The 24680-nt window shown below is 53.2% G+C and overlaps 1 protein-coding gene across 6 annotated transcripts; it reads right to left on the bottom strand.

Annotated features, from left to right (window-relative positions):
- Nucleotides 1-9637: 9637 nt before the first annotated feature.
- Nucleotides 9638-23372, bottom strand: LOC308187536 (suppressor of cytokine signaling 1-like). 6 transcript variants are annotated; one of them, XM_080575594.1, is made up of 3 exons: nt 23224-23372; nt 14317-14441; nt 9638-11172 (listed from the first exon to the last, which is right to left on the bottom strand). In XM_080575594.1, the coding sequence occupies exon 3, from the start codon at nt 11104-11106 to the stop codon at nt 10432-10434; it is 675 nt and encodes a 224-aa protein (XP_080431720.1). In that variant the 5' UTR covers nt 11107-11172; nt 14317-14441; nt 23224-23372; the 3' UTR covers nt 9638-10431. The 6 variants fall into 6 exon arrangements, with proteins under 6 accessions (XP_080431720.1, XP_080431718.1, XP_080431719.1 ...); XM_080575592.1 differs by lacking the exon at nt 23224-23372 and adding an exon at nt 22241-23123; XM_080575593.1 differs by lacking the exon at nt 23224-23372 and adding an exon at nt 21950-22106.
- Between the last annotated feature and the right edge of the window lie 1308 nt (nt 23373-24680).

Genomic DNA, 24680 nt, shown 5'->3' on the forward strand with positions numbered 1-24680 from the left:
CACTGAGAAGATGAAGTGTGTGAAAAGCAAATGCCATGCTGGTCCCAACCCATCCCAACCCATCCCATCCCATCCCTCCCACACCGTCACTGCCCCCCATCGCAGGGAGACCTCCGTGCTTCCCGCTCCAAGCCTCCCTGCAGCCGGGCATCTCCTCTGTGCAGCAGCACTCTGTGTAGCCCCTAGAAAACAAGCACAACTAGGATCCATTTAAGGCAAAATTAATGCTAATTAACTGTAATCAACAACTCGCAGAACAATGTTTACTCAGCAAGCTGCAGCTATTGCCATAGCGGTTCGCCCGTTAGGCGAAGGTAAGCAGAAGGCGGGATACAGGAAAGGAAAATAATCCTTACCACAGGCTCCAGCACAGCCCGCTGCAATGGTGCGAAGCCAGCCCTGATGCCTGCTGTCCTCCCTTCTCACCCTTCCTCCCTCACCACAACAGCCCGTGGAGAGGAGCAGGAGCCTGCGGTTCCCCGCATGCACCGCAGACCCAGCTCGCAGCCAGCCCCGGGCTCTGGCAGTGGAGCAAGACCAGAGTGACTGAGTCATTTTGGCAAGCCCCAAGGGGCAGCAGCCCCCTGTGCGGGGAGAGGTACGGGGAGCAAGGGCGGCCTCACCTCAGGACGCCTGGGCACGGTTTGCCACTCAGTCTCAGAAGCTGTCCCTCCTACGCGGCAGGCGCAGTGGAAACTCTTGCCAGTGCTGGTGGGGAGTGAAGTTTTATTATGAATGAGACTTCTCAACCTGCAGAGGCCTCCTGACAGTGAGTGTGGGCCCCTGGCAGGGCGCTAGGCGAGAAAGCAGAGATGATGTGTACGCTGATTTTTCCTGGGAAAGCTTCTTATGTACTTTCCACCCCAAGCAAAGCACTACTAAATGGTGATGCGGCACCCGCCTCCCTCAGCAGGTCGGGGCCTTGCAATGCCATTGACCTGGCCTCAACGGAGGGAGGCTCAAATCAGTGCAAGCTCCAGCAGCTGCGGGCTCGCCCCACCAGCCCCGTGGGAGTACGAGAGCAGGAGCCCCGAGAGCAGGAGCCACGTGCGCAGCCCTCCCACAGCCACCGCGGGATGTGTCACCACCCCCGAGGTGCCACAGCTGAGCAGAGAGGCCAGGGGGAGGACGCTGGCAGCTCCTGGCCACGCTGTGTTAAAATAGGAGGCCTCTCCCTGCCAGCAGCACTGCATTGGGTGTTCGCATCCGTCCTTGAAAAGCTTGAGGGGACGGCTGCGCAAGCGCCCTGCCAAGAGAGTGGAGGGTGGGGAGGCAGGCAGGGTTGGCGGGGGGCCGGCTCCTGCAGAGGGCAGACGCAGGGAGGATTATGTAGAACAAGGAGACGGGGCAGCCAGGCAGCCGCAGGACCCGTGCCTGCCAGCCACCGCCTCGCCAGATGGCCTTCTGGGCGAGCCAGTCGGCCGTGCCAGGCCCGGCTGCCCAAGCCCTGGCAAGTCGCAGCTTCTGCTTGCCTTCAGGTGCCCCATGGCGTGCCCCACAGCTGCACCACACTTCCAACTCGCTCTCATCCAAGTGCCTGCGTTCCCTTGCACCTTGCCTACATCATTCCCTCCCCAGTTCTTCCCCTCACTTTCTCATGTTGCTTTTTTTTCATTTGTTTTCTTTTAATGTCTTTCCTATTTTTTTTTTTGCTTAGCTGAGACTCCTTGCTTGCCCATACAGCCTCTGGCAGCTCTCCAGCCGAGGGACCTGCAGCAAGCAACAGCAACCTCTGAGCCAGCACGGCCCCCCTGCAGTGGGGCATGCATGCAGTCGCAGCCGGCATTAGATCAGCGCCGCTCTCCTCGCGTGCACCAGGCCTCTGCCAATTCCTGGGAGGAAGGTTGGGAAGGGATTAAGTAGCTAAGTATCTTGCTGGCAAAAAAGATGGCTTTCTTTTCTATTAATTCCTCAGCTTTCCTTTTATCATGAACTGTGGAGAATACGCAGGCTGATACAGCTGTTATAGCAAACTCTCCTAGGGTAGAAAAACATCTTTAAGCCACTAGGCCCTATTCTGGCTATCCAAACTAAATAAACCACCCTGGCAAGAGCATTTGCTGAAAGAACCATCTCTTTGCTAGGATCTTTGCCAATACAGAATTGTTTTTCATTCTCTCTTCCTTCTCCCCCTCCCTCTGCCCCTTCAATTTCCCACCCAAAATCCACATCCCAAGCTGACAGGACTACAGGACACAGGTCTGTTGTTTTGGCCTATTGCAAGAGGATCATTACCAAGTTTTTTTAAACCCTTGTCAAAATTCCTGCATGCAGTTTAAGATGGATGATGAGAATACAGCTTAGAAGTATGAAAAGATCATTGCTGACAAAGCTTTTCCCTAGTAGGCACAGCAAGCACAAAAGGGAGAGCATGCGCATCCTACCAACAGTGTCCAGCTGAGGAGGAAAGAGCAGAGCGGTGGGACCAGGCAGAGCATGGAGCATGTCCCCAGTGGGCACGGGGAGGCCTGGGAGGGATGTTCTGAACCTCTCTGTGGGCCTGGAGGTTGGAGGCTGGGTCAAACCCCTCCAGTGGGAGGAGTATCCCCTGCCATGGCAGGTGTATACCAACAGTGATGAGGAATGGAAAACGTGAAAGCCCCGGAGTGCAAGAGGAAGCGTGTCCCATCCGTGTGGAGGAATAACCTCAGCAAGAACATGTGCATGGAGGTGGGACTACATGGATACCATAGCAGGGTTCAGACTCCCCCTCCCATGGCTGAACACAGTTCCACTTGCTCTTACATACATATATGCATATACATGTATGCACACATTTTATGCATAGCCCAGCTACCAGCACTTGTGGCTTTGGTTTCCCCGAGCCACCCCCCTCAGTCCCCCGTGGCCCCAGCAGCCATGTGGAGACCCCTCCACCGCAGCCGGGCCCACCACTTCTCCCGCAGGCCCCCCTCTCTGCTCTGCTTGTGCTGGGGAGATCCTTCCCCACCCTGCCACTGCTTCCTTTATTATCTCTGCCCAGCTGTGGTTTATAAGTTGTTTAAATCTTTTCTAGGAACAGATAAGAGATCACAATTACCCAGAATCCAAAAACGCAGACAGCTTGAAATGTGGTTAGGCTCTGCCCTACTTTCATTGAGCTCAGAGCAAGGCTCTGCTGAGGTGTTTGGGGAGAGGAGGAGAAAAGAGAAAGACCCACCTCAGCAAACCGCCCCTTCCCTCCCTCCCTTCTGAAACAAACCTCCCCCGCCGAAAAAAAAAAAATGCTGCATCTGTTCAAACCACCCTGCCTGCTCCTCCTGGCTGGCCTGGGACCTCCAGGCAGCAGAGCTGAGCAGAGCAGAGCAGAGAGCATCTCGAGGACGTGGTGGCTGGGAAGGAGGCTCTTGTGCATCGCCACAGCACTTGGCACAGGCGTGTGCATCTCTCCAAGCTGAGCTCGGCAAATGGGTGGGTTTCGCCAATTCAGGGGCAGGATGAAGACGGCAGCGCAGGGAGTGCTGCAGGTTAAGTGAGATGTGTCACCGGAGGTTTTATCAACCACACGCTCACCAGCAGCTTTCCCCATGCTGAGCTGCTGCCAGGGGAGCTGCAGAGGTGGAAGAGCGGCCTTGGACTTCCCTCGGGTGAGAAATCCCCTCCCCGGGAAGTCCAGACTCCATTACACAGCACAGCTCCACCACACCATCAGTCCCATCTGAGGGCAATTCTTTCAGGAACCTGCAATGACAAAATGCTGGGGTCTTTTTCCTTCACCACCCTGTGGTCCCGGGTACTTGCAGATAGGCACCTCCAGCTATCTGACCGTGTCTGAAGTAGATAAAATCTCCTAGGTGATTCCACCTATGTTACTTCAGCTATATAGAGCAGGACACAGACCAACAAACCTCTAGCAACCACTAATATTTTAAGGACATTTCTCCATCCTGCTCGGAAGCGTGTGTATCAAAGCAAGGATATCAAAGCAGCAGGGGATTTTTTGCTGGTGTTTCCACCAGTGGTAGCAACAGTGAGAAACTTCAGGGGAAGGGTCTGCTGTAGGCAAAGAGGGCATCGTCTGAATGATGATACAGTCCAAGATCATTATGGCATTTATTAATACCATTTACAAGGACTGACTCGAACAGCCTTGGAAGGAAGAATGAAAAAGTGCCAGCAAACACATGACATTCTCCTGCAAGAAGTTGTTTCATCCTATTGAAAATCTTTGTTAGAAAGAATGATGAGAATGGTAATAATAAGGCACTATAATTATACCTGATCCTTCTATAATCTCTCTCTCCGCAGAGTTCAGGAGCACTTTACTGCTATTATTGGATTTGAACAGCCCCATCTGGATAACATACGATTGATTTGTTTGCATGGCTTATTTTAGGTATTTCAGCACATACATTAGAGCTGCCTCCGTATCTGGCCCATCCCCTGCACAGTCTCCGAGAGCAGCGAGCAATCTTTGGTTCCTGCTCTCCACCTCCCCTTTCTGCCATCCCCATGCCTTGGAGAGCTCTCTGCAGAAAGTCAAGGATCAGGAGCCACCAGTCCTTCTCCACCCAACCCAAAACTGCAGACCAAGGGATTTGACCTTTCCCGTGGTGTCCAAACATGCGAGAAACTACATCAAAGCCAAGAACTTTGTTGGCCCCTTGTAGAAAGCTCTTGGGCGTGAAGCTGGGCACTTGCTACTTCACTGGGCCAGGGCCAGGAGCAAACAGATGAAATTCTAAATAATTCAGCCCACATTTAAAAATGTTATTATAAAAAAATGAGGTTTTAAAAAATGAATAAAAGTGCAATACAAACAATATGGTTTACATAAACTGAACTGTTCTCAGCCTGAAATTCATGGCGTACGGTGCAGGGAATGTCCCTTGCAGATTGAGCTCCCATAAAACTTAATAAATACAAGTTGCCTCATTCTGTCATTGGTCTTAGTGCTTTTTAAGGGATTTTTCTCTTCCTGTGAATTGGAACAAGGACTTCTCCCTGATGGCCAACTAGAGGCAGGCTGGGGAGCAGCCCCTGCATCCCTTCCACCTCCCACCCGGCCCCTGCCTGCCCAGACGGCTGGCATTTCCCCTGCCTGCCCACTCTGTGGGCACGTTTCCTTGAGCACCTTAAAAGGAACAGCTAGTCCTGCCTGAAGTTTTTTCCCCAGCTTCATTTTGCCGTTTTGAAGTAGTACATCCTCGCTTTCATTCTCTTAGATTCTTCAGAGATGTCTTTGCCAATTTGTTTACTTCTGTTTTATTTTTAAAAGACAAACCCCCGGTGGCCATAAGCTCTCAAGTCACTTTTGAAAACATTGTCTTGCCTGTAAGTGCTTTGTTTGTGATCCTCTCCAGTCCTTTAGGCTATTGTTTACGAGCTGGAAGGCATCTACGCTCGGGCTAATCACGCTGAATGCCAGCAATTCCCCCAGCATGATTTGTTGCACAAGCCAGTGGGAGCGTGGTTTGTTGTGATCTAAGTTTATTATGGAAAACCCACGTTTGCTCACACCAGCCTGACAAAATGGGAGACCTCGTCCAAAACCTTCCGAGGGGAACGACAATCTGGCCGCTGATTTCGATGGCATCTGGGACTGGCTCAAAGGTCTAGAGCTCTGCCAGCAGGAGTGGCACCGTGGAAAAGCAGGTAGCCCAGGAGCCAGCCAAATCTTCCTTTAGAAGCTGTTGTTTGCTCAGGGTTGGATGCAGATCTAGGAGGCTGCCACTGCTGCGTGCTGTTTTCCTCTTCCTCACTGCATGTCTTTTTTGAAGCTCCTTTCTGACCCGGCTGGTGCCCTGGGCAGAGCTCCCACGGCTGTCAGCTGGGGCTGAGGCTGGCCTGCACCGATGCCCTCCCTATACATCACAGGAAGAAACAGCTCCTTTTGTGTGTTTTGAGTCTCACACTTGAGTATCTGATAGTTGCCTTCTTGGTTTTGTTTTGTTTTTGTTTTGTTTTTTTTACAAGAAAATGCACTCAGCCACCTCCTCCATGGCTCTTAGGCTTTGCAGACCTCTGGCACTCAGAACCTCTGGCACTCAGAGGTCTGCAAAGCCTCAGTCATCTTTTTTTCCAGGATGAGAAGACCCAGCGTATAGAGCCAGCCTGTCCAGGGGGAGTGTGTGGAAGTGCTCGGCTCCAGCTGCATCAAAAGGGCAGCTCTGCCACCCCGGCTGAGATCACAGGGGAGCAGGGAGCGCGCAGAAACCCCGGCGGCTCTGCAGGGAGGCAGCAGGGGAGGCAGGGCGGCTGTGCCGCGTCTCCCTTTGACACCTGCGCTCTCTTTGAAGGCTGTCCTCCACAGCCAGGCAGAGAGCTCCTATTGCTGCAACTCCATGAATACCAAACGTCTGAGGAATTGCTGCAAAATCAGCTCAGTTGGACAAAACCGTCACACTCCCCCAACCAAGGTATCCTTGCAAATTAAGATTTTCAGCGCATTGAAAGGATGATGATGCGAATACGTATTTTGGGAAGGCCGTCAGGGCAAGAGCCCAAACCCAAGCCATCGCTTGGGTGCGCAGGAGGTCTTGTTCTAAAGCTTGCCTACATAGGAGGAGTTCGTTTCCAAAGGGTGAGAATGCCCGAACATCAATAAACTTTCTGATACGCGTTTGCACAAAACTTATGGCTTTGGGTGAATTTTGATGCATCGAGGCAGAGCCGTAATGCAATACAGACCCTCATGTCAGAGGTAATCAAGTGTTATTACAAGAGCTGCTGGCTGTGGGGCCCCTCCTGCGCACACACATGGGTACATATGGAAGTTATTAACAAGTTTCAGCGGAGGATTTCGGGAAATTAACCCCTGCGACCCCGCTGCACTGCTGGAGGGCAGCTGGTCGGCAGCAGATGAAGAGCAGCTTCCTGCTGCATGCCTGCGGCGTGCCGGGACCGAAAGCCAGCCCCCGGCAGCCTGGTAAGAGGCAGCCTCTCTCGCAAAAGGACCAAACATTTCGACTTTGGATGTGAGGACGAGCGGTTGAAAAAAAACATCTGCGAGGCTGTATAAATTTCCTCGACAAACTGAAATGAGTCAGCTGGAGAAATGTGTAACATAACGTATAAAAATGCAAACAATTTTCTTCTATTCCCCGAATGGTGCTGGAGAGCTTGTGAGGAAGTTCGTAATTTCTTTACAAGTCCCTTTAGGAGCCACCAAGCAAAGTGCTTGGATGCTGGCCACAAGGAGCTGCTCCTGCACGGAGGGACCAGCTCCGGGGCAGGGTGGCTGCAGTGAACATCTCCCACCCATTGACATCGTTTGCAGTCACGCCTTGGAATGAACCTCTTCTGATTTTACTTTGCACATCTCTGTCTGAAAAGTTTAAGGAAAAAGGCTTCTCTCCCAAGATCCAAGCAGAAAATGGAGGAGGACTCTAAAGACAGCCACATCCAAATGCACTTCTCCCATTCTTGTTCTTCCCAAATTGGTTTGTTTTCTTGCTCCAATTCTGATCTGAGAAGTGCCCTCTCCTCCGGAATAATGAGGATAGGCACCATAATGTGCTTTAAACTTTCACAATATAACAATACTTGGCAGTCATTCACTGCTTTCTCATCCTCAGATCTCAAATCAATTTGCTACAGCCCTGCATGGAATTGACTTACAAGTAAGTCAGAGACAAATACTTGCTGTGCAATTACAAAAAAAAAAAAATAATAAAATAAAGTAAAATTAACAAAATATAGTGGATTTTATTAAAATCCAAACTATTTCCTCCTCCCTTGGTGTGATTTTCCTCAGGCACAGCCCCGGCCACAGACACAGCTCTTGCGCAGCCCTCAGCCGTGCAGCCCAAGATGCTCATTTCAGGCCAAATGAGAACGGTTCATCGCCAGGTCAGCGCAATCCAGTTCGAAAGCTCTTCCCTCGGCGAGTTATAACCGCTGCCATAAAACAGAAGCATTCCTGTACTCGGTTATAAACGTGAAAGAAACGAGCCCGCTCCTTCCCTACCACCCCTGGTTTCTAAAGGGAAGGCAGGAAGGCAGCCAGAGAAGAAAGGAGCGATGAGGTGGGCAGGAGACGCGGTCCCAGCCCCACTCCTCCTAGCGAGGGAGGGCAGCACACAGAGCTGACCCTGCCAGGGCTTCCCCTGAGGGCCAAGGCAGGTGCCCAAAGCCACCTGAGATGCCACAGGGTGGGCACATGAGCTACAGATGTGCTCATCCATAGTGGCACCTTGGGTTGAGCAACAGGACGGTGCCCAAGACCCAGCCAAACCCACAGCAGGGAGCAGCACCAAGAGCATTAGTGTGGCCCCCAAAAAGACCCCAGGAGGTCTCCGTCCATGGCATGGCCAGCTCTGAGGTGACACCAAGCTGCTCAAGGCTTCACCCAGTTGGGTCTTGAAAACTTCCAAGCGTGGAGGCTGCACAGCCTCTCTGAGCAACCTGCCCCCAGCTGGACCTCCCAAGGGGTGTCCTCCTATCCAGTCTGGACTTGTTTCCACCACATCCCATTTCCCACCACGCTGTGGTGAGTCTCGCTCCTTGCTGACCTCCTTGTAGGCACAGGCAGGTTGCTGTGAAGTACCCCTGAAGGCATCTCCTCTCCAGGTCCAACAAGCCCAGCTCGCTCTGCCTCTCCTCACAGGGCAAGTGCTCCAACCCCCGGAGCACCATGGGGTTGTACCCCTGATCTCACTCCAATTTTTTGGTTGCATCAGAGAGCCCCAAAACTGGATGCAGTATTCTAAACGGTGTCTAAAGAGTGGCCAGTATGGGGAGACGATCACTCCCCTCACCTACTGGCCATGCTCCTGTTGGAACAGCCCAGGATGCTGCTGGCCTTTGCTGCCAGGCACCCTGTAGATTCAGCCTGCTGCCTGGTGCTTGGGTTGCAGTGCTCGGACAGGGCCGCTCCACGAGGTGGACACAGCGGCAACCCCGGGCAAGGGGGTTTATCTGAGCGGGGCTCCAGGCAGGTCAAACCCCAGCCCCCGGATGCTGCTGCCTGGAGCAGCACAGGGCACCCTTGCCCTGGTGCAGGGCATCGCAGCCCGATCTGCCCTCTGACAGACCCAGCAATGATAACGGGCCGCACAAAGTGGTTCCTCAGACAAGATATCCGAAGCTGAGAGAGCAAATTCAGAGCGCCAGCTCTCTACATTCGGCTTTTTCACCCTGTGTGGGTCTGAAGGGCAAAGCCAGTGTGAGCTCAGGAGCCTGCGTGCACGACGCTCTGCTGGCTGCTCTCTGATCTGACTCAGGTGTCAAATTTTATAGTATCCAAACACACTGACCTCCTTTCACAAAGGTGGTTTTAGTCACTGATTTTGAGGACATCATACCCACTTGCACCCCTAAAATGAACCACAATGCTAGTTTTCTTAGTCCTATTTAAACCTTCTCTATCCCTCTCAGTTGTAGTCACCCTCACCAGTTACAGTTCATCACTGCTGTGCTTCCTTCACTCAGTACAATTTTTAAATACTAAAAATACTTCTGAAAGTCTTGCCTCTATCTATTTACGAAGTGTCCTATGTTTATAAAATTCTTTATTTATTGCACTGTAAGGTGAACTACGTTTATTGTTCCCATCTAAGACCCTTCATGTACGTACTGCTTTTGGTCTTTGTAAGAAATTCACTTGTTCAGTTTCAGTTCGATTACCATATATCTCTGCACCAAACTAACCATGTTTCCAATGCTGCAAGGGAATGAAAATACTGTAATGTATTCATTAGCTTTTAAAAAGAAGTATAAAAACATGTTTATTAACATTTAAAAGTCGTATAAAAAATTCTTTGCGTTTTTTTTTGAGACAAAACCAAAACATCTTTTTACAGTCCATAGATGGCAGCAGCATACTATCAGATGAGCGTAAGGAAGGGCGCAGGATTGATCTGTTCACACCCTCGCAGAGCAGACCAGGCTCTCTGGACCGGGACTGCCTCTGCTGGAATGCAATGCCCGTAGTATAAACCCATCTGCACTCCCAAAAACCTGTTTGAATAAAGCAAGGCAAAATGCAGTGAAGCTGCACGTACTGTAAATAGCTGCAGCAGTCTTCCCCGAGTGCAAGTGTTGACGTCTGTTTGTGCAGCGAGGAGCAGGGCGCGCTCCCACCCGCGTGGCTCTCCGGTCCGCACGGGGGCCGTGCCCACCGGTGCCCAGGCTGCAGCGCTGTGGGCCTGGTCCCAGCCATATCGCTTCGCGAGGGCACATGCATAGCACAGACTAGCTCAGGCACTTTGGGGGACCTGGGGGGGACAGGCAGCTCGCCCCGCTCTCAAGCTTATAAGGCACGACTGGAGCAAAGAGCAGGACCCGGGGGTGGAAACCGCTGCTCTCCCGGTCTGGCTTTACCCCAGCCACTGCAGGGAAGGCCACACGTGCTGTGCACCTCCGAGGACACAGCTCTCGTGGCCGGTGGGTTGGGGCACCTGCCCTCCCCTGCCTCTCCGAGCAGCTACCTCGGCCCCGCCGGCACGGCCAGGCGGCAGGCGCGTCCCTTCGCCTCCCACACGCCCGCCATCATCTCCCAGCCCTGGCTGCGGAGGGGCTGGGGACAACACTTTGCTCTGACCCCTGCCTCCTGCCTGGGGGTGATGCCGCCACCTCCTGCGGGCACGTCCCTGCGGTGTCCCCCGCGGCAGCAGCACCACCGGCGGCAGGCAGGCGCCGGCGGCACAGTTCTCGAAGCGTGGGCACCGCTCGGCGGCTCCGGCACAAGGGCTCAGAGAAGACCAGGGGGGTTCCCCCCATCTCATCAAAGTGCAAGGGGTTGTTGCGGGTCCCCGCCACCACCAGCTCCAGCAGCCGGACCACGCAGTCCGAAAACCAGTTCTTCAGGCGGAAATAGCCCTCCTGGAAAGAGATGCGGAGGCTGACGGGCCCCGTGGGCATCCGCACGCTCAGGCTGAACAAGCAGTTGCCCTGCGAGCTGTCCCGCACCAAGTAGGTGCCGACGGGCTCCCGCTGGAGCTTGGCGTGGGCCTCCCCCACGGACAGGGGGCCCCAGTAGAAATCGCTGGCCTGGAGGATGTTGAGGGACCGCTCCAGGACCTCCCACTCACAGCTGCGAAACATCCGGAAGCGATCGGGCAAGCCGGGCGGCGCGGGGCTGGGGAGAACACTCCGATGCTGCCTTTGCGGACGAGAAACAGTGGCGTGCGTGTTGTGCAGATCATCTGGCCTCCCTCTGATCATCTCTCAAAGAGCCCATGGATCCTGGGAAGACGCTGCCTTTACCATCCTTCCTCCTTCGCGTCCAGCCTGTGGGAGAGAAGCAGAGTGAGGCAAACCCTCTACGCCCTTCTCGCGGGGCAAGTGGAGACAGGGACTTCACAGGGAGGAAAGACAGCAGCGAGAGCACCAAGGAGCACTGCAGGGAGCCATGGTGTGCCACTAACCCACAGCTGGAGGTACAACCAAGGAAATAAGAGCAGGAGGGACTCCATCAGGATCCCCAGCCAGTGCAAGGCCCCACCTTACGGCACTGGGTTTATACGCTTCACAGCTAGGGGCTCCCCAGCACATCCTTTAGCAGGTTGGCTCGAATCTAGCAGATTTCGGAGATTTCCCTCTGCTGGATGTTTAGGGGCTTTTCAGAGTGGCCTTGAGACTGGCAAGAGGAAATGAGACCCCAAATGACAATGGAAAAAATTCCCGAGGCAGGAGGGTATCTTTCACTTTGGCATTCAGCGAGAGGTGGAAAGGTGTCATTCCTGCCTGCCCACCTCCGCCTCTGACAGAAGGACAGACAGACCACAGGACCCAGAAGCAGCAGCAGATGGGAACGAGCCTTTCCCACCAGACCCCAGGGACCGCTCCCTCGTCCCAGGACGCCCTCGGATCAAGTGCCCCGCACGAAATGCTTCACCATCAGCTTCAGGGCTGCCACGAGGAGACCACTTACGCTGACACCAGGCTCTACTGATTTCCGAGGAACGATTCTGCTCGGGGCCTTCCAGCCCGTGACTTCTGCTTGTGCCGGAGGGACATCTCCCAGCGCCTGCAGACGCTGCTGCCCACTCGCAGCCACCACCCTCTGCTCCTGTGCTGCCTTCAGCCAAGTGCCCTCCCTCCCTCGCTGTCACGACCCTGCTCGTCTCCCTCTCCATCTGCACCTCGTGTTGTCACCAGGCTGTCTGGCTTTAGAAAAGCAGATCCCTGCTCCCACTGTTGCCAACAGTCATCCATCCAAGTCATCTCAATTATTAAAAAAAATACATGTGTGTGTGTGTGTGCATATAAATATATATATATGCATAAACATAAAAACCACAGCCCCGAGCCAGAGGCTCATTCTGTGTGAGAAGCTGAGCTGTTACATACCACTTCCCCAGGCCTGACAAGTCAGTAGCTCACCGCCAAGCCCTGCCCTCGGCCCCCTGACACACTCCATTAACCCAGTCACACTCGCTGACAGCGCCGCCGCCGTGCCGGGAGCAGCACCGCCGCCGACACGCAGCCTGCGGGCCAGGAGCGCGCGGCCCCATCTCCTGAGCCCCCCACCGCAGACCCAGGGGAGCACCAAGACTTGCTGTGGGCACACGGAGGGAAAGAGCATGAGGGAAAGCTCCGGGCTAGGCTCAGTTCCCCTTATCTCACGCCATTCAGCCGCTATTTAAAAGCCTCGTGCCAGCGGGACGGGGTGCCCTCCCCTCGTGCTGTTCTGGCACGGTATTTTTGGAAAGGAGGCACCTGCCCAGCAGCGCCTTGCCTGCAGTCATCTCTTCTCTCCTCACGTCTCTCGCAATACTCAGCAGTGATATCAATAACGTCACCGTCAGGACAGGGAGCCATAAACACCGGGAAGCCTCTCCAGTGGTAAGTGCGCTCAGTTTCTGGTCCTCTGGTGTGCAGGCCACGACGCCCCTGGCGCTGCTCTGAACGCTGCCGATCCTGCCCTTTAGCTACGTGTCGCCGTGGGAGGGAAATTCCACTCTGAGAAAGGTGGGAGGGGTAGGAAGGAGTTAATCAAGCTGGGTTTTTTCTTTTCCATTAAAAAAAAAAAAAGAAAGAAAGGCAGCGGTTGAAAGCTGCTCAGATGGTTCAGCAAGTCAGAATAAATCTTAGGGGAAGCTGATTTAGTGAGCTGCACACAAGTAAACACAGGCGACACGTGCAGCGTTCAGGGCAATCTATCACCACCGAAAACTCAACACCACAAGAAGCTGCAGCAACTCGGTCCCTTTCCTTTTCCTCTCCACTGGGTAAGGAAGCTCTAGAGCCCTTTGACGTTAGTTATTATAGGGGAAAAAAGGTCATACTCCCGCTAAGGGCCTTCAGGGCTTCAGCTGCGATGGGACCAAGGAGACTCGCTCCCACCAGCAGCCACTCCTCCCGAACTGCGAGCTCTCTTGGGTCCAAACCGAAGTTTTGCCAATCTCATGGGCCTAGGTTGGAAAACAAATCCAAACAGGAAAACAGAAGCAAGCAGCTGTCTTTCATTTCCAGGCTAGCTTTAAAAACAACAAATAAATAGATAATTTGTTTAAGGCTGCAGATGCTGTTTGACAAAACAAGAAAAAAAACAACAACTGTTTGTCCCAGTTTTCAACCTTGAGTCACTCTCCCAAGTCCTTTAAGAAAAATCCACTGCTACTAGAAGTCTGGCTGACTAAGAACTGAGACTGTGTCATCGTTTCGAATTCAAAGTAAATGCAAAAATAGCACCCTCACAGCTTGCTCACTTGGTTTGAAATCTACATGTGGGTCAGGTCCTCAGCGTGAATTTGTTTAGCTTCAGTGACCCATTTCCAACAGATGACCGGGTGGCCGCCAGCGTAGCATTAGTTAGCCCTCTAGAAGTACTTCATGGTGTCACCTTTAAGGTTCACTTTTAATGGGTTAACGTGCGCTATGTGTCTGTGGCCTCCCAGGTGAAGGAGGCTAGGTGGACTCTTTGGACTAGAAGTAAGCCAACCCTGGGGCATAATGAAACATGCGTGCATAATTAGTTCTGCTTCTGATTTGCCAAGCCCAGATTTGCTTTTTTCCCCCCGCTGCTAAAAAGCCCCCAAAAAAACCCAACACCCAAACACTACAGCCTCCCTACAGCAAGAACAGCACTTACAGCCAAAACAACATCCCCAAAAAGCCGGTGTCCCGCTGACTGAAAGGCCGGATAAGTTTCCCCAGACCTTCTGCTTTAATGCAAGCTCAAGAGCTTTTCAAAACAAGTGCTCTTGACACGGAGCACTGCGCTCTCCTCCAGGCTCCCTACCCAGGCGAGGCAGCGGGTTTCGTGCAGGGAGAGCCCCGCGAGGCAGCCGGCTGCGCGCAGCCGCTGGTGTCAGCCAAACCACCCCGCGCCCTGGGGCTGGATACATCTGGCACGCTCAGCGGCGGCTTCACGCACGCGGTTCGGATCCGTGCTCGCACGCTGCCTTCAGGGCGCTCGGCGGGGCTTACCTCTCTCGATTTGCCATCCATAGGGATGAGCCGCCGGATGTCAGGCCTGGAAGCGGTCCGAAGTCGGGAGCTCCGATGCAGCACCTCGCAGCTTTTGCAAAGCTTTCCTCCAGAGCAGATCCATCCTTCGGGAAGAAAGAGATGCCCGTCACACTGGTGACTAAGCCCATTAGCTGGCCGTAATGTGGATCTGAAATGCGACAAATCTGGAGGCGGTTGGTCTGCCTCAGCCTCCTCAACCTGTGAGGCTGTGGAAGCCTGCACACAGCACCTCAGATAGCAACGGATCGCTGTTGTTGTTATTGCTGCTTCCAAAGCCGTGACCTGAATAGCTTCCATACAGCTCACAGACGCCCTAAGGACAAGCGCAGAGACCTTACCGTTGCCATCATCTGCAGGAAGCGGGAACCATAAAAACCAGATGTTAAGAGACGGTGGCAACAGGAATACGCTTCAGGATTTGGAACAGCAAACTCAAGCTTGCACTCAGCACAAGGCACAACATTTAGACCGTCTTATCTGAAAGCATGCATGCGGCCATTCGCTGGGGAGTTATCTGAACAGCAACCAGCCCAATCTGGCTCCTGCTCTGCTGCTCGGCTTCCCCAGCAATCCAGGCTTTTTCTTTTCACCTCGTGGACGGAAACCCAGACCTGCTGACCTGGTGGAGCAGCAGCGCACCGCTTGTGCAACCACCTGCCTGGCAGCGGATCTGTCAGCAAGCGGAGAAAACAAACCCAGCCTTCTGCGTGCCTTTCGGAGGCAGTCCCTTCGAGGCTCCACTTTTCCCTAGGCTCCCATCAGTTAACATCACTTCTCTGCATCGCCCCAGCCAAGCCCAGGCTGGGCACGCACCCCACAAGCCACGCTGACTCGCAGCTAGCAGAACCACAGCTCTGCCCCGTGACTACATTACCCTCTCTGTCTGGCCTCGGCACCTCCCTGTTACCAATCCTGCAGCTCGCGAGCAGCTGGGGTAATTCAGAAACGCTTTCACAGGGACACCCAGCAGGTCCTTCGCAGCAGCATCCCTGCTTCAGGCAGCGGAGCCCGAGCAGACACCTCCTGCTTGCAAGCCCCCATCCCATCCATCGGCAGAGGGGAAGGGGCAGGCAGGAGAGGCACGGGGACAAGCACGTGCCTGCAAGCAGGGAGGACCAGCACAGAGGACCACATTTCAGCGAGGAACATGGCACAGCCCCGTGAATAGGGCCGGCGTCAATCGCAGGCAGCTCCTCCAGCACAAAGCGGGCTGAAGAGACGCCGCAGTTCCCGCTGTCTTTTATGCCACGGCTATAAATAGAGCTTGGTGTGAGGCTGATACTACGTCTGGCGTGAGGGAATATGTGGAAAAAACAAACGTGACACGCGTACACGTACCAAACCAAAACCATGTTTCCCTACATGACCAGCGTTCAACAAGGATGCAATGTAAAAAAACAATCTGTAAGCTTGCTGTCCTGTACGAGGCAGCAGCACACGCTGTGACATTTCCTGTTTCCACGTAGAAGAGATGTAGGGGAGAGCTCTGCACGCGGGTTTTGGGAACCAGCTTTGAGAGCTCTTGTGAAAGGACTGTCCTTATCAAACCCTCTTCTTAATTCTGGTGTTGAAGAGCACACTTCAGAACCCACAAACAATTCCACCTTCTCATGGCTTAGTTTAGTTTTTGCGTTTAGTTTTTTGCGTTTCTTATTGTACTTTTCTGTGACGTGCTCTCTGCTTTAACGTGATGATCTGCTGATACAGGCTGCAAGTTTTTTACCCAGAAGAAAACCCACAGGATAGTTTGATGTGCTCCGAGTATTCTTCAAGGCAAGGAAGTCTGCGAGCGCGTTTGGCTTCCACATAACACGCTTCAAAAGACAAGAAGGTGGCAGTTTATAGGGAAAGCTTATTGCTTTTGCTAGCCTGACCGAAAGAGCTGGAAGAGAAAACCTGCTCCAGGGTCCCTTCCTCTCACCTTTGAACCACTCTGCAAATCCAGAACAACTACTTCCAAATTAAACAGCCCTTTCCACGCAGGCCTGGCCCTGCGTGAAGCTGTAATCCTGCCATTTCGGAGTAACAGCACCACTTCCCTGAGCTGTAAGGCTGCCGCGCAGCAGCTGCTGCATAGCAAGTAACACAACCAGACCTACCAGCTGGCTTACACGGGACTACCGACGTCTGGTCTGGGAGCCTGAGGCGTTTTCCCCCGCTGAAACTGGGGAAAAGAGAGCTTAAAAATATAAATTGTTAGAAACAGGAAATTGTTACGCGTTACTGCTAGGCTTCAACGCTGCTGCTCGGGCTCTCCTGCCGAGGCTGAAGGACAGGGAGCTGTCGCTGCTCACTTCTGGTCGGCCCAGCAGTGTTTTTTGATGCCTGGGTGCCAAAAGGAGGAGGTGGGGGGCAGCCAGGGAGAGGAGAGATGAGGAGGGGGAGCAGGGACTGCGGGAGGCACGGGGGCTCTGGCAGAGCACTGAGGGTGACAGGGACAGGGAAAGAGGGGCCGGGAGGGAGGCCAGGAGTCCAGCATCCGCCAGTGGCAGCTCCTCTCTCCATAGCTGGGTCAACGGCATGGGTTTGCATCCCCCATTCTGACCTTACTCAGCTGAATGGACTGGTTTTGGTCGTTCCAGTGCCCTGCCTGAACACGTACATCCCAAAACACGACGGCTGTCGGTGGTTCCCACAATGACCGCAGCCCCTCACCAAAACCATCGCATTTAGCAGGAAAGGCATTCAAGGAAGAGGCTAACTCCTAGAAATGAGCAGCGTCTGCAGGGAAAACTGGCTCGGTATCATGGATTTGAGAGAAAAATCCTAGGTGCTTAACCTGTACATGCCAGGGCACACGGGCACAGGGGAGGGACGCTCCCTTTGCTCTTAAAACCTCCTGGCTCTAGCCGATGTGACAGACCATGAATCAATGACTGTGCTTTCAGAAGGAGCAAGGGTCACGAAGCACAAACGCACCACAACACCAAGTTTTATAATGGGGAATTTCCAATACACAAAATAAAGAAACGAGTCCTGCGAGTCAAAAGTGGAAAAAAGAAAAATACTTCAGTCACTAGAGGTTATTTAGGAAAGCTTAAAGCATCAGAGCGTGCTGACCTGCAGGGGCAATAGGGGCTGCCTGGCTGTGAGGACAGCCTGGGGAGGTACAAGCCTCACAAGGGCCATTGCCGTGGGTCAAAGGCACCATCCAAAACCCCTGCGAAGCCCCAGTGCCTGCCCGAACCTCTCTACAACCTCCACAGCCCTTCAGAAGGTGAGAAGCTAACCCCGGCAGAGCTGACGTAAAGGAATATAAATTACTGATGGCGGGGAGCAAATTCACATTAGGACGGCTGTCATGAAAGTGGGACAGCAGGTAGCCAAGAAAAACAAAAGGAAAACCCAGAAAACAAGTGGCATTTTCAGCTGATTAAAACCTGAAAGCCTCCGGGGGAATCACTCGTCTCACTGGGATACCAGCACGTGGGGATGAGGACACTGCAGAGAAGCTAAGCAAGAAAGCAGATATCTTTTTTTTTTTCCTTGCATATTTTGCTGAGGAGATTCCCCAGTATTTAACGATATTTAACCTGAAGGGGTGGAGGGCAGTAATCAGAAGAGATGGAGAATGCTGAAATTAAAGAGCAGAAAAGTCGGCGGGATGCAGCGGGCCGTACGCAGGACTTTGGAAGGAGCTCGGAAAGGGCTGGTTGAGACGCAGAAAGGTGCTCTCTCGCTCAGACCAGCTGCTGCCACCAGTTGCACGGGGCTGCAGGTGATGTGAGGAACCTTTTTGGACATGCGCTGCTACGACAGGAGCAGCCCAGGGCTGCCTGGCCGCAGGGCAGAGGCAGAACTTCCGTCAGCAAGGCAGCACCGAAAGGCGGCCGGCTGCCAGGACGTGCCTCAAGCATCCCCAGGACTTGCACGAAAATAAACTGGGTCTGCATTTCCAGGAGCAATGCGTTAACTGGGGCAGCTCACGAACGAGCTGAAAAACAGCACCTAGCGCTCACTGAGGGAAGCTCCAGCTCAGCACGCAGAAGCAGAAATTAATAAACAAGCAGCAAACACAAACGTGAGGCTGCAAAATAGGCAGGTGGGAATGTAACACCTGAGACAACACGTTCAGCTCCAGTCACCTTAAATAAAAACAGGTAGAGCTGAAACAAAGGGAATGGGCCTAAGGATGGGTGATGAGAAGTCACGCGCAAGTTTTCAGATGGAGACTGGAGAAACGTGATGCTTAGCTTAGACAGCGGATAGGTACAGGGGGTGCAAAAGGAACACACCATACAGTCAGGCCGCTCTTTTTGTGCTCTTTCATAAAACTAAAAGAGAGGAAGTTCAAAGGTAACCGAGATTGAAAAGTAAGTAATTTTAAAACTCATAAAAGGGAAAAACTCCAATCACACACACATTAAAATGCTGCCGGGGAAAGTGAGAGAGCTGATCTGAGGACTCTCATTTCTCTTCTTTCTCAAACTTCTCTGCCTTGCTTCTGTAAAGGACCCACCACTCCAGGCTTCAGCAGAGGAATCCAGCAGCAAAGGGCTTTATTTTTTTCAGCATCACCTTTTTAAGTCCCCCCTTAACTGATCAGACTTGGCATAAAAATCAGGGGAGCCCAGCAAAAGGCGCAAACTTCCCTTACTCATGCAAAACTGAAGAAGTAAACAAGGGTTTATAAAGTCACTACAAGGACTCAGCCGTGGGGCTGCTGCAGTTTGTGAACTGCAGAATCACAAAGACCCGTAACCCAAGTCAGCATCTGAAGTCAAAGTTTTTCTTCAGCGTTTGCAGGGGGTGGGGATGGGGGAGACAAAACCTCTCTGCTCAGACAAAGGCAGCTGAAGGCTGCCAGCTTAGCACAACTTTGCCAGCAACCGCTCCGAGAGAGCCAACGTAAAGCTCGAGCAGCCTGCGTGCAAGCTTCGGATCAGCAGGGCCTGGTCGTCTCCCTCGTACTTCACATGTGTTTGCGAACAAGCAGCAGCACAGAAAGTGCACGGGGAGCAGGAAGGGAGAAGGCAGAGAGAATGTGCATTATCAAAATACCTTGAGAGCAGTTCTTGGAAATGTGCAGTCTGCAAGCTTGTATCAGACATTCATTTCCTGTGAAGTGCACACAGGCCTTTTCATTTCTCCACTGAAGAGGACGAAACTAAGGGGGCAGCTCGAAAGGCTCCAAAGACAACACAGAGACCAGTATTTAGCAGTTGTACTAAAACTGAGTTGATATTGATATACTATTAAAGAAGTACTGCACACAGATTCCCAGCGGTTAAATAAAATAAAAATAAATAAATAAATAAAAACAGGACTTTCTACACCTCTCACTTCTAAATCTTACCTTGAAATCTTGCACTTGGTCAGGGGGGGAAATTAATTTTACTCGAGTCATTTTGACCACTCACTAGCACAAAGCCACCAAATCCTGTTGCACCACACACCGCTGAACTTTTTTTTTTTTTTTTTACAGGGTGTGAGACCAGTTTCAGCAAAACGCTCAGCTAATGAATACCTCGATGAGGCAACAGGCTGTAGGATATGCACAGATGCAAAACAGAAGGCCGAGCAGTAGTGAAGTACACTGGCAGGAAAGAAGGGGGTAAGTTGATACCGTGACCGTCTTCAGCTTCTGCCTCTAGTTCCATGTAATCAGGGGTGTAATTAGCCTAACGTTTAACTGCCTTCTTTTAAACAAATATTTGATGCCTCTTAACAGTATATGCACTTAATACCTTGCTCTACAAAAAGATACCATCCCAGTATGGCAGACTCAGCTCTTGCAGCACCTACACATTCATTTAAGATGCACCTCTCCCGGCTCACGAGCACAACCAGATAATGGCTCGGGAACACACAGCCTCCCCAGAGCTTTTATTAACGTGACCACAGTGTCAGCCTGACCCAAACGACGTCCTGTTTGAGCACCAGCACTAGCTATTTCTCGCTGACCAGAGGAAGGTAGGAACAGGGCAGGAGAAGCAAGGAAAGCAAAACTGCATGTGGTAGGGCCAGGGAGAAGGAAAGAATGAAATCCCAGCGGGGACGGAAAGAAAGAGAAACCAGGGAAGAAACCCAGCTCGAAAGGCACATTCTCCCCTTGTGCTTCCCAGCGGTGCAACCACAGCGTCGGTGACAGCAGCGGGAAATTGGCACCACACGGCTCCAGCTCTGCCCTTGCGCAAACTGGCCACCAACTTCAGAGACATTCCAGCTGGATTAGGGACGGAGGCACTAGCTGATGTCTGAAGCTGTCATCTGGAAAGCAAACTTGGCCCTCTCCGAACAGGGGCAGGGACACAAACCCGGGAGGCTTTGCACCAGCCCAGCCTTGCCCTGTAGCTTCTCTACACCTGCTTTTCGGGACCCCAACAGTTTTTACCTGTGGCTTCCAGTGCAACCTGGAAGGAGAGCCTCGTGCTGCCTCTCGCCACAACCACCAGCCAGCAGCGAGCGAGGCAGGGTACCGAGGGGTGTGCAACAGACAGCAAGCAGCGCAGAAATAACAAAGGCCCAGCTCCAAGTCTGGCTGGGGAGAAGATGGGAACCAGTGTGGGAGGCTGGCATCCGAGTAATCCCACGGATTTGTGCCCAAGAGCCTTCCGCTCCGGAGGGGACAAGACCCCGTCCTTCAACAGCCGAGCTGTAAGTCACAGACCCAGCAGAATCCCTCACGAACACAGAAACAAAGCTTGGCTTCATCTGCAGCAACCGGTCACATCTCGTCGTAACTTGATTCAACCAAGACCAACATTATGTGATAATAGAGCCTCAGTCCCACAAACTTCTGTGCATGTGCATAATTTTAAGCACATGACTATAACCCCACTGCGACTGAATGGGCTATTTGACATCCGCAGCATCTGAACTGCAGTCCCGATTGTTTGGAGAAGGAAGATAGAGCCTCTGGAGGGCCCAGCCATTAGAGGACGATAGGTTGGGAAACTGCAGTTATTTCTGATCCCACCCCATTCAACAGAATTAAGCATGGCCAACATGTGACTGCAATTTTCACTCTCCCGAGTGCTGCAAAGAGCAAACTCTGCCGTCTGGACCACGTACTCCTAAATAGCAGCTCGCTACCCTAAACTTTCCTCTTTACCCCAAACTTTCCAAAACAACGGTCAAGCCACATCCCCATCCTTCTCTTGTACGTTTGGGGGGGGGGGGGGGGGGGGCAGGAACTCAGGGATGTTAAATTCATCTTTCTGTTACCTCCAGGGCTCATTCAGATCTCGCTTCCATGCTTGTACCGAGCAGGACAGAGCACACACTTACACTAAACTCGATTAGAATTAAATCAAGGAGGAAAACAAATAAATGAAAGGAAGAGCTCGCTTTTCCAGCGAAGACCAACCACTCCTCCGGTGCTGCACGGAGGGGAAGCGGCACCGGGACCCAGCTCCCCGCCACCCCGCGCCGAGAGCCGACAGGGGCGGCAGGCTCGAGCCGAGCCGAGGCACATGGCTCCCCGTGGGGCTGCTGCCGGCACCCCAAACCCGGAGCGGGGCAGCCCCAGCCCAGCTCGGCCCCCCTCTCCCGCAGCCTGGCCCCCAGCTCCTGCCCTCCCGAGGCGTAACAAAAACCAAATAAAGACTGAAATCCCCCCTCCACCCCCCCCCCCCCCCAAAACACTCACGCGCTCCCCAAGGAGCCGGCTTTCGGGCAGCAGAGCCCGGCTCGCTCTCGGCACCTCCTGGGCTCCGGGCGGCGCGGCCGAAGGGGCCGCGGGTGCGAGCGAGCGCTCAGTGCCGGGGCGACAGCGGCGCCGCCCGGCCCGGCCCGGCCCGGCCCCTGCCCCCGCTCTCCCGCCCCGAAGCGAAACCGAGGCGGCCCCGCTCTCCGCCGCCGCGCCGCGCATCCCTCCCCCCGGCCCCCCCCTCGCACTCCCCGGCCCCCGAGATCGGCGAGGGGCCGGTGCCCGCCTTACCGGGGCTTCGCGGGGGCGGCCCGGGCCGCCGGGAGCCCGCCGGGCCCTCCTCGGCCGCGGGGAGCGGCGCGGAGGGGAAGGGGAGGAAACCCCCCAAAGTGCTGCTTTTCCGAGGAAGGAGCCACGGGGGAGGGGAAGGGGAGGGGTTTCTCCCTCCTCCACCACCGCCACCCCGTCTTTCCACGGCGTGGCTTTTGCGAGGGGAAAAAAAAAAAAAAAAAAAAAAAAGAGTACAGAAGAAAAAAAAAAAAAAGTTAAGAAAAGTTGGCCAGGTTGGGAGAAAGAAGGGGAAGGAAAAAGCAACGACAAAAAAAAAAAAAAATCAGCTCCGAAAGCCCCTCTGCTGCAGCCCCGGCTCCGCAGCATCCCTCGGGGAGCGCGCCCCGGGCGTGGGCTCGTTTCCCCCGGGGGGGTCGGGGTGGCCCTGCCCGGCTGAGCCCCGAGCTGGGCCGGGCAGCGCTGGAGCCCTCCGAGGGCACGGGGCAGCTCGGGCTGGGCAGAAACGCCCGCCCCGGGGAGCCGAAGGGAAATCGTGGAAATCGCGGAAAAAAACGGGAGAAGGCGCAAAGGTTTTCAGAGGTGGGATATAAATAGCTGCCGGCGTGGAGCGTGCCGTAAGCGTATCGCCGCTCGAAAAGAACGGGGGAGAAGAATTTTTTGCAGTTCTGTACGAAACACACCACTGTTAAAGGCCTAGCCTGCAATTAGGCAATGGCTTGATTGCACCATCGGAGCTCTAATTCACCTCCACCAGATCCCCCCGAGACCGCTGCATGCGTCCCCTGGTGCGTGCATGCTAGGTGGATTGCCCTGTTGAAAAAGCCACACACAAATGCAGAACGCGGACATGCTCTGGCTGCTTTGCACCAGTCTAGTGATGCAAAGCAGCTGTAACTCCGGGTTAAGCAGCTGACTACAAGAGCTTTACAGCTGCTTCGCATTGCTGGGGAGCACGAAACAGTCAGAGACACACTGAATCCGACCTGCAGTCTTGCCAGAAGTTCCACCAAGTATTGAGACATCACTCCTTGTTTTTCCTTTCAACCAAGCATGAAGATGCTGCTGACCACAGAAGAATTTCTGAGCTTCCCTGAGAGTCTGGGCAAAGTGGCAATTCTTTTTTAGGGAGGCTTCAGTGGGAGGATCTGCCACTGGAGCGCTAAATCACGGCAGGGACGAAGTGCTCTTCTGTTCCATTTTTGGTTTATGAGGAAGCTTGTCACACTTTTCTTTGTATTTTTGGATGGCAGCTTCAAAAATATCCTGTGGTTTGCTTTACAGTTGCCTAGTAGGGAGCCAGTTTCCCTCCGTGGGTATTTATAGCATTTATTGGGTGACTTCATAGACTCTACCAGCCACCTTGCCTTAACATGAGTTGGACCAGTCTAATTCTTCCTTTTATTCTTCCTCTCTGTCTCTGCTTTAGAAAAGTAACAACCGGCCTCACTGCTCTGAGCCTGCCCACGGGTCTCGCTCTTCTCTCCCTCATCCACTTGAAACCATGACCTCGCAGCGGTTGTGGCTGAGGCATATTGCGGCGATCCTCTTTGGCAATAAAAGCCGTGAGACGTGGCATGGTGGCACCATTGACCGCAGTTTTCCAAAGCTCAGACTTGACTCACGAGGACCAGGATCGAGGTGCCTCTCAAGTGGCTTCATGATAGGTGGAAAACACAAGGACGCTGAAATAGCGTTGTGTCTTCCGACACAAAGGAGACAGCGAACAAAGCATGCTCAAGCTTCACTAGTGCTGCTTTTCTCTCCTGCTAGCCTGGATGTGATTAAGCTGACAAACAGACCCTGCCTTTAGCTGAGTTTTCTTAAGAAAAAAAAAAAACAAAACAGCAAATTCCCTAGAACCAAGAGACTCCCCCCTCTCTCACACCGCTGGATTGGTGCCATTTACTCAACTGCTCGAAGCACATGGACACCCGTCTGAAAGGCTCTGTGCAGTGGCAGGGAGGACACAGGCAAGTGAATGGTCCCGCTGTGTGCAACCCACTTTGAGCCCTGCCCAGGACGCTGATGACAGTGAGGAGAAGAATAGCTCCCTAGCGGAGGCCAGGATTTGTTCTTATTTTTACATGTAGTATCAACCCCCTTGTTTTTTCTTCCGCCTGAGGATGTGTACACTCTCCCTATCCCTGATACTAAAACTTTAAGAAACATTAAACATGAAAGCGTGACGTGACAGAGCTGTTGACAAAATGAAATGTTTCCACAGTGTTTTCATCTCAAGTCCAGCTGCTGCGGGCAGTAGGTCTGAGTGCCTGACGATACCTTTGGATCACAGTTCTGCTTTGTGGCATTTCTTTGCTCGTTGTTCAGCAACCCCCAAAGCCTTTGGTAAGTTTGGAGATGTTGATCTCCAACAGCTGGACGAGGATGGCTTTCTGGGAAAGCGAAGGCTTGCATTGTCCCACGGGAAGAGAGAAACTAA

This window comes from Anser brachyrhynchus (genome assembly GCF_964034855.1).
Source record: "Anser brachyrhynchus genome assembly, chromosome: 1".
Lineage (NCBI taxonomy): Eukaryota > Metazoa > Chordata > Aves > Anseriformes > Anatidae > Anser > Anser brachyrhynchus.

Excerpts from the sequence above, each read along its gene's own strand:
- LOC308187536 (XM_080575594.1), bottom strand. The coding sequence starts at position 11,106 with ATGATCAGAGGGAGGCCAGATGATCTGCACAACACGCACGCCACTGTT.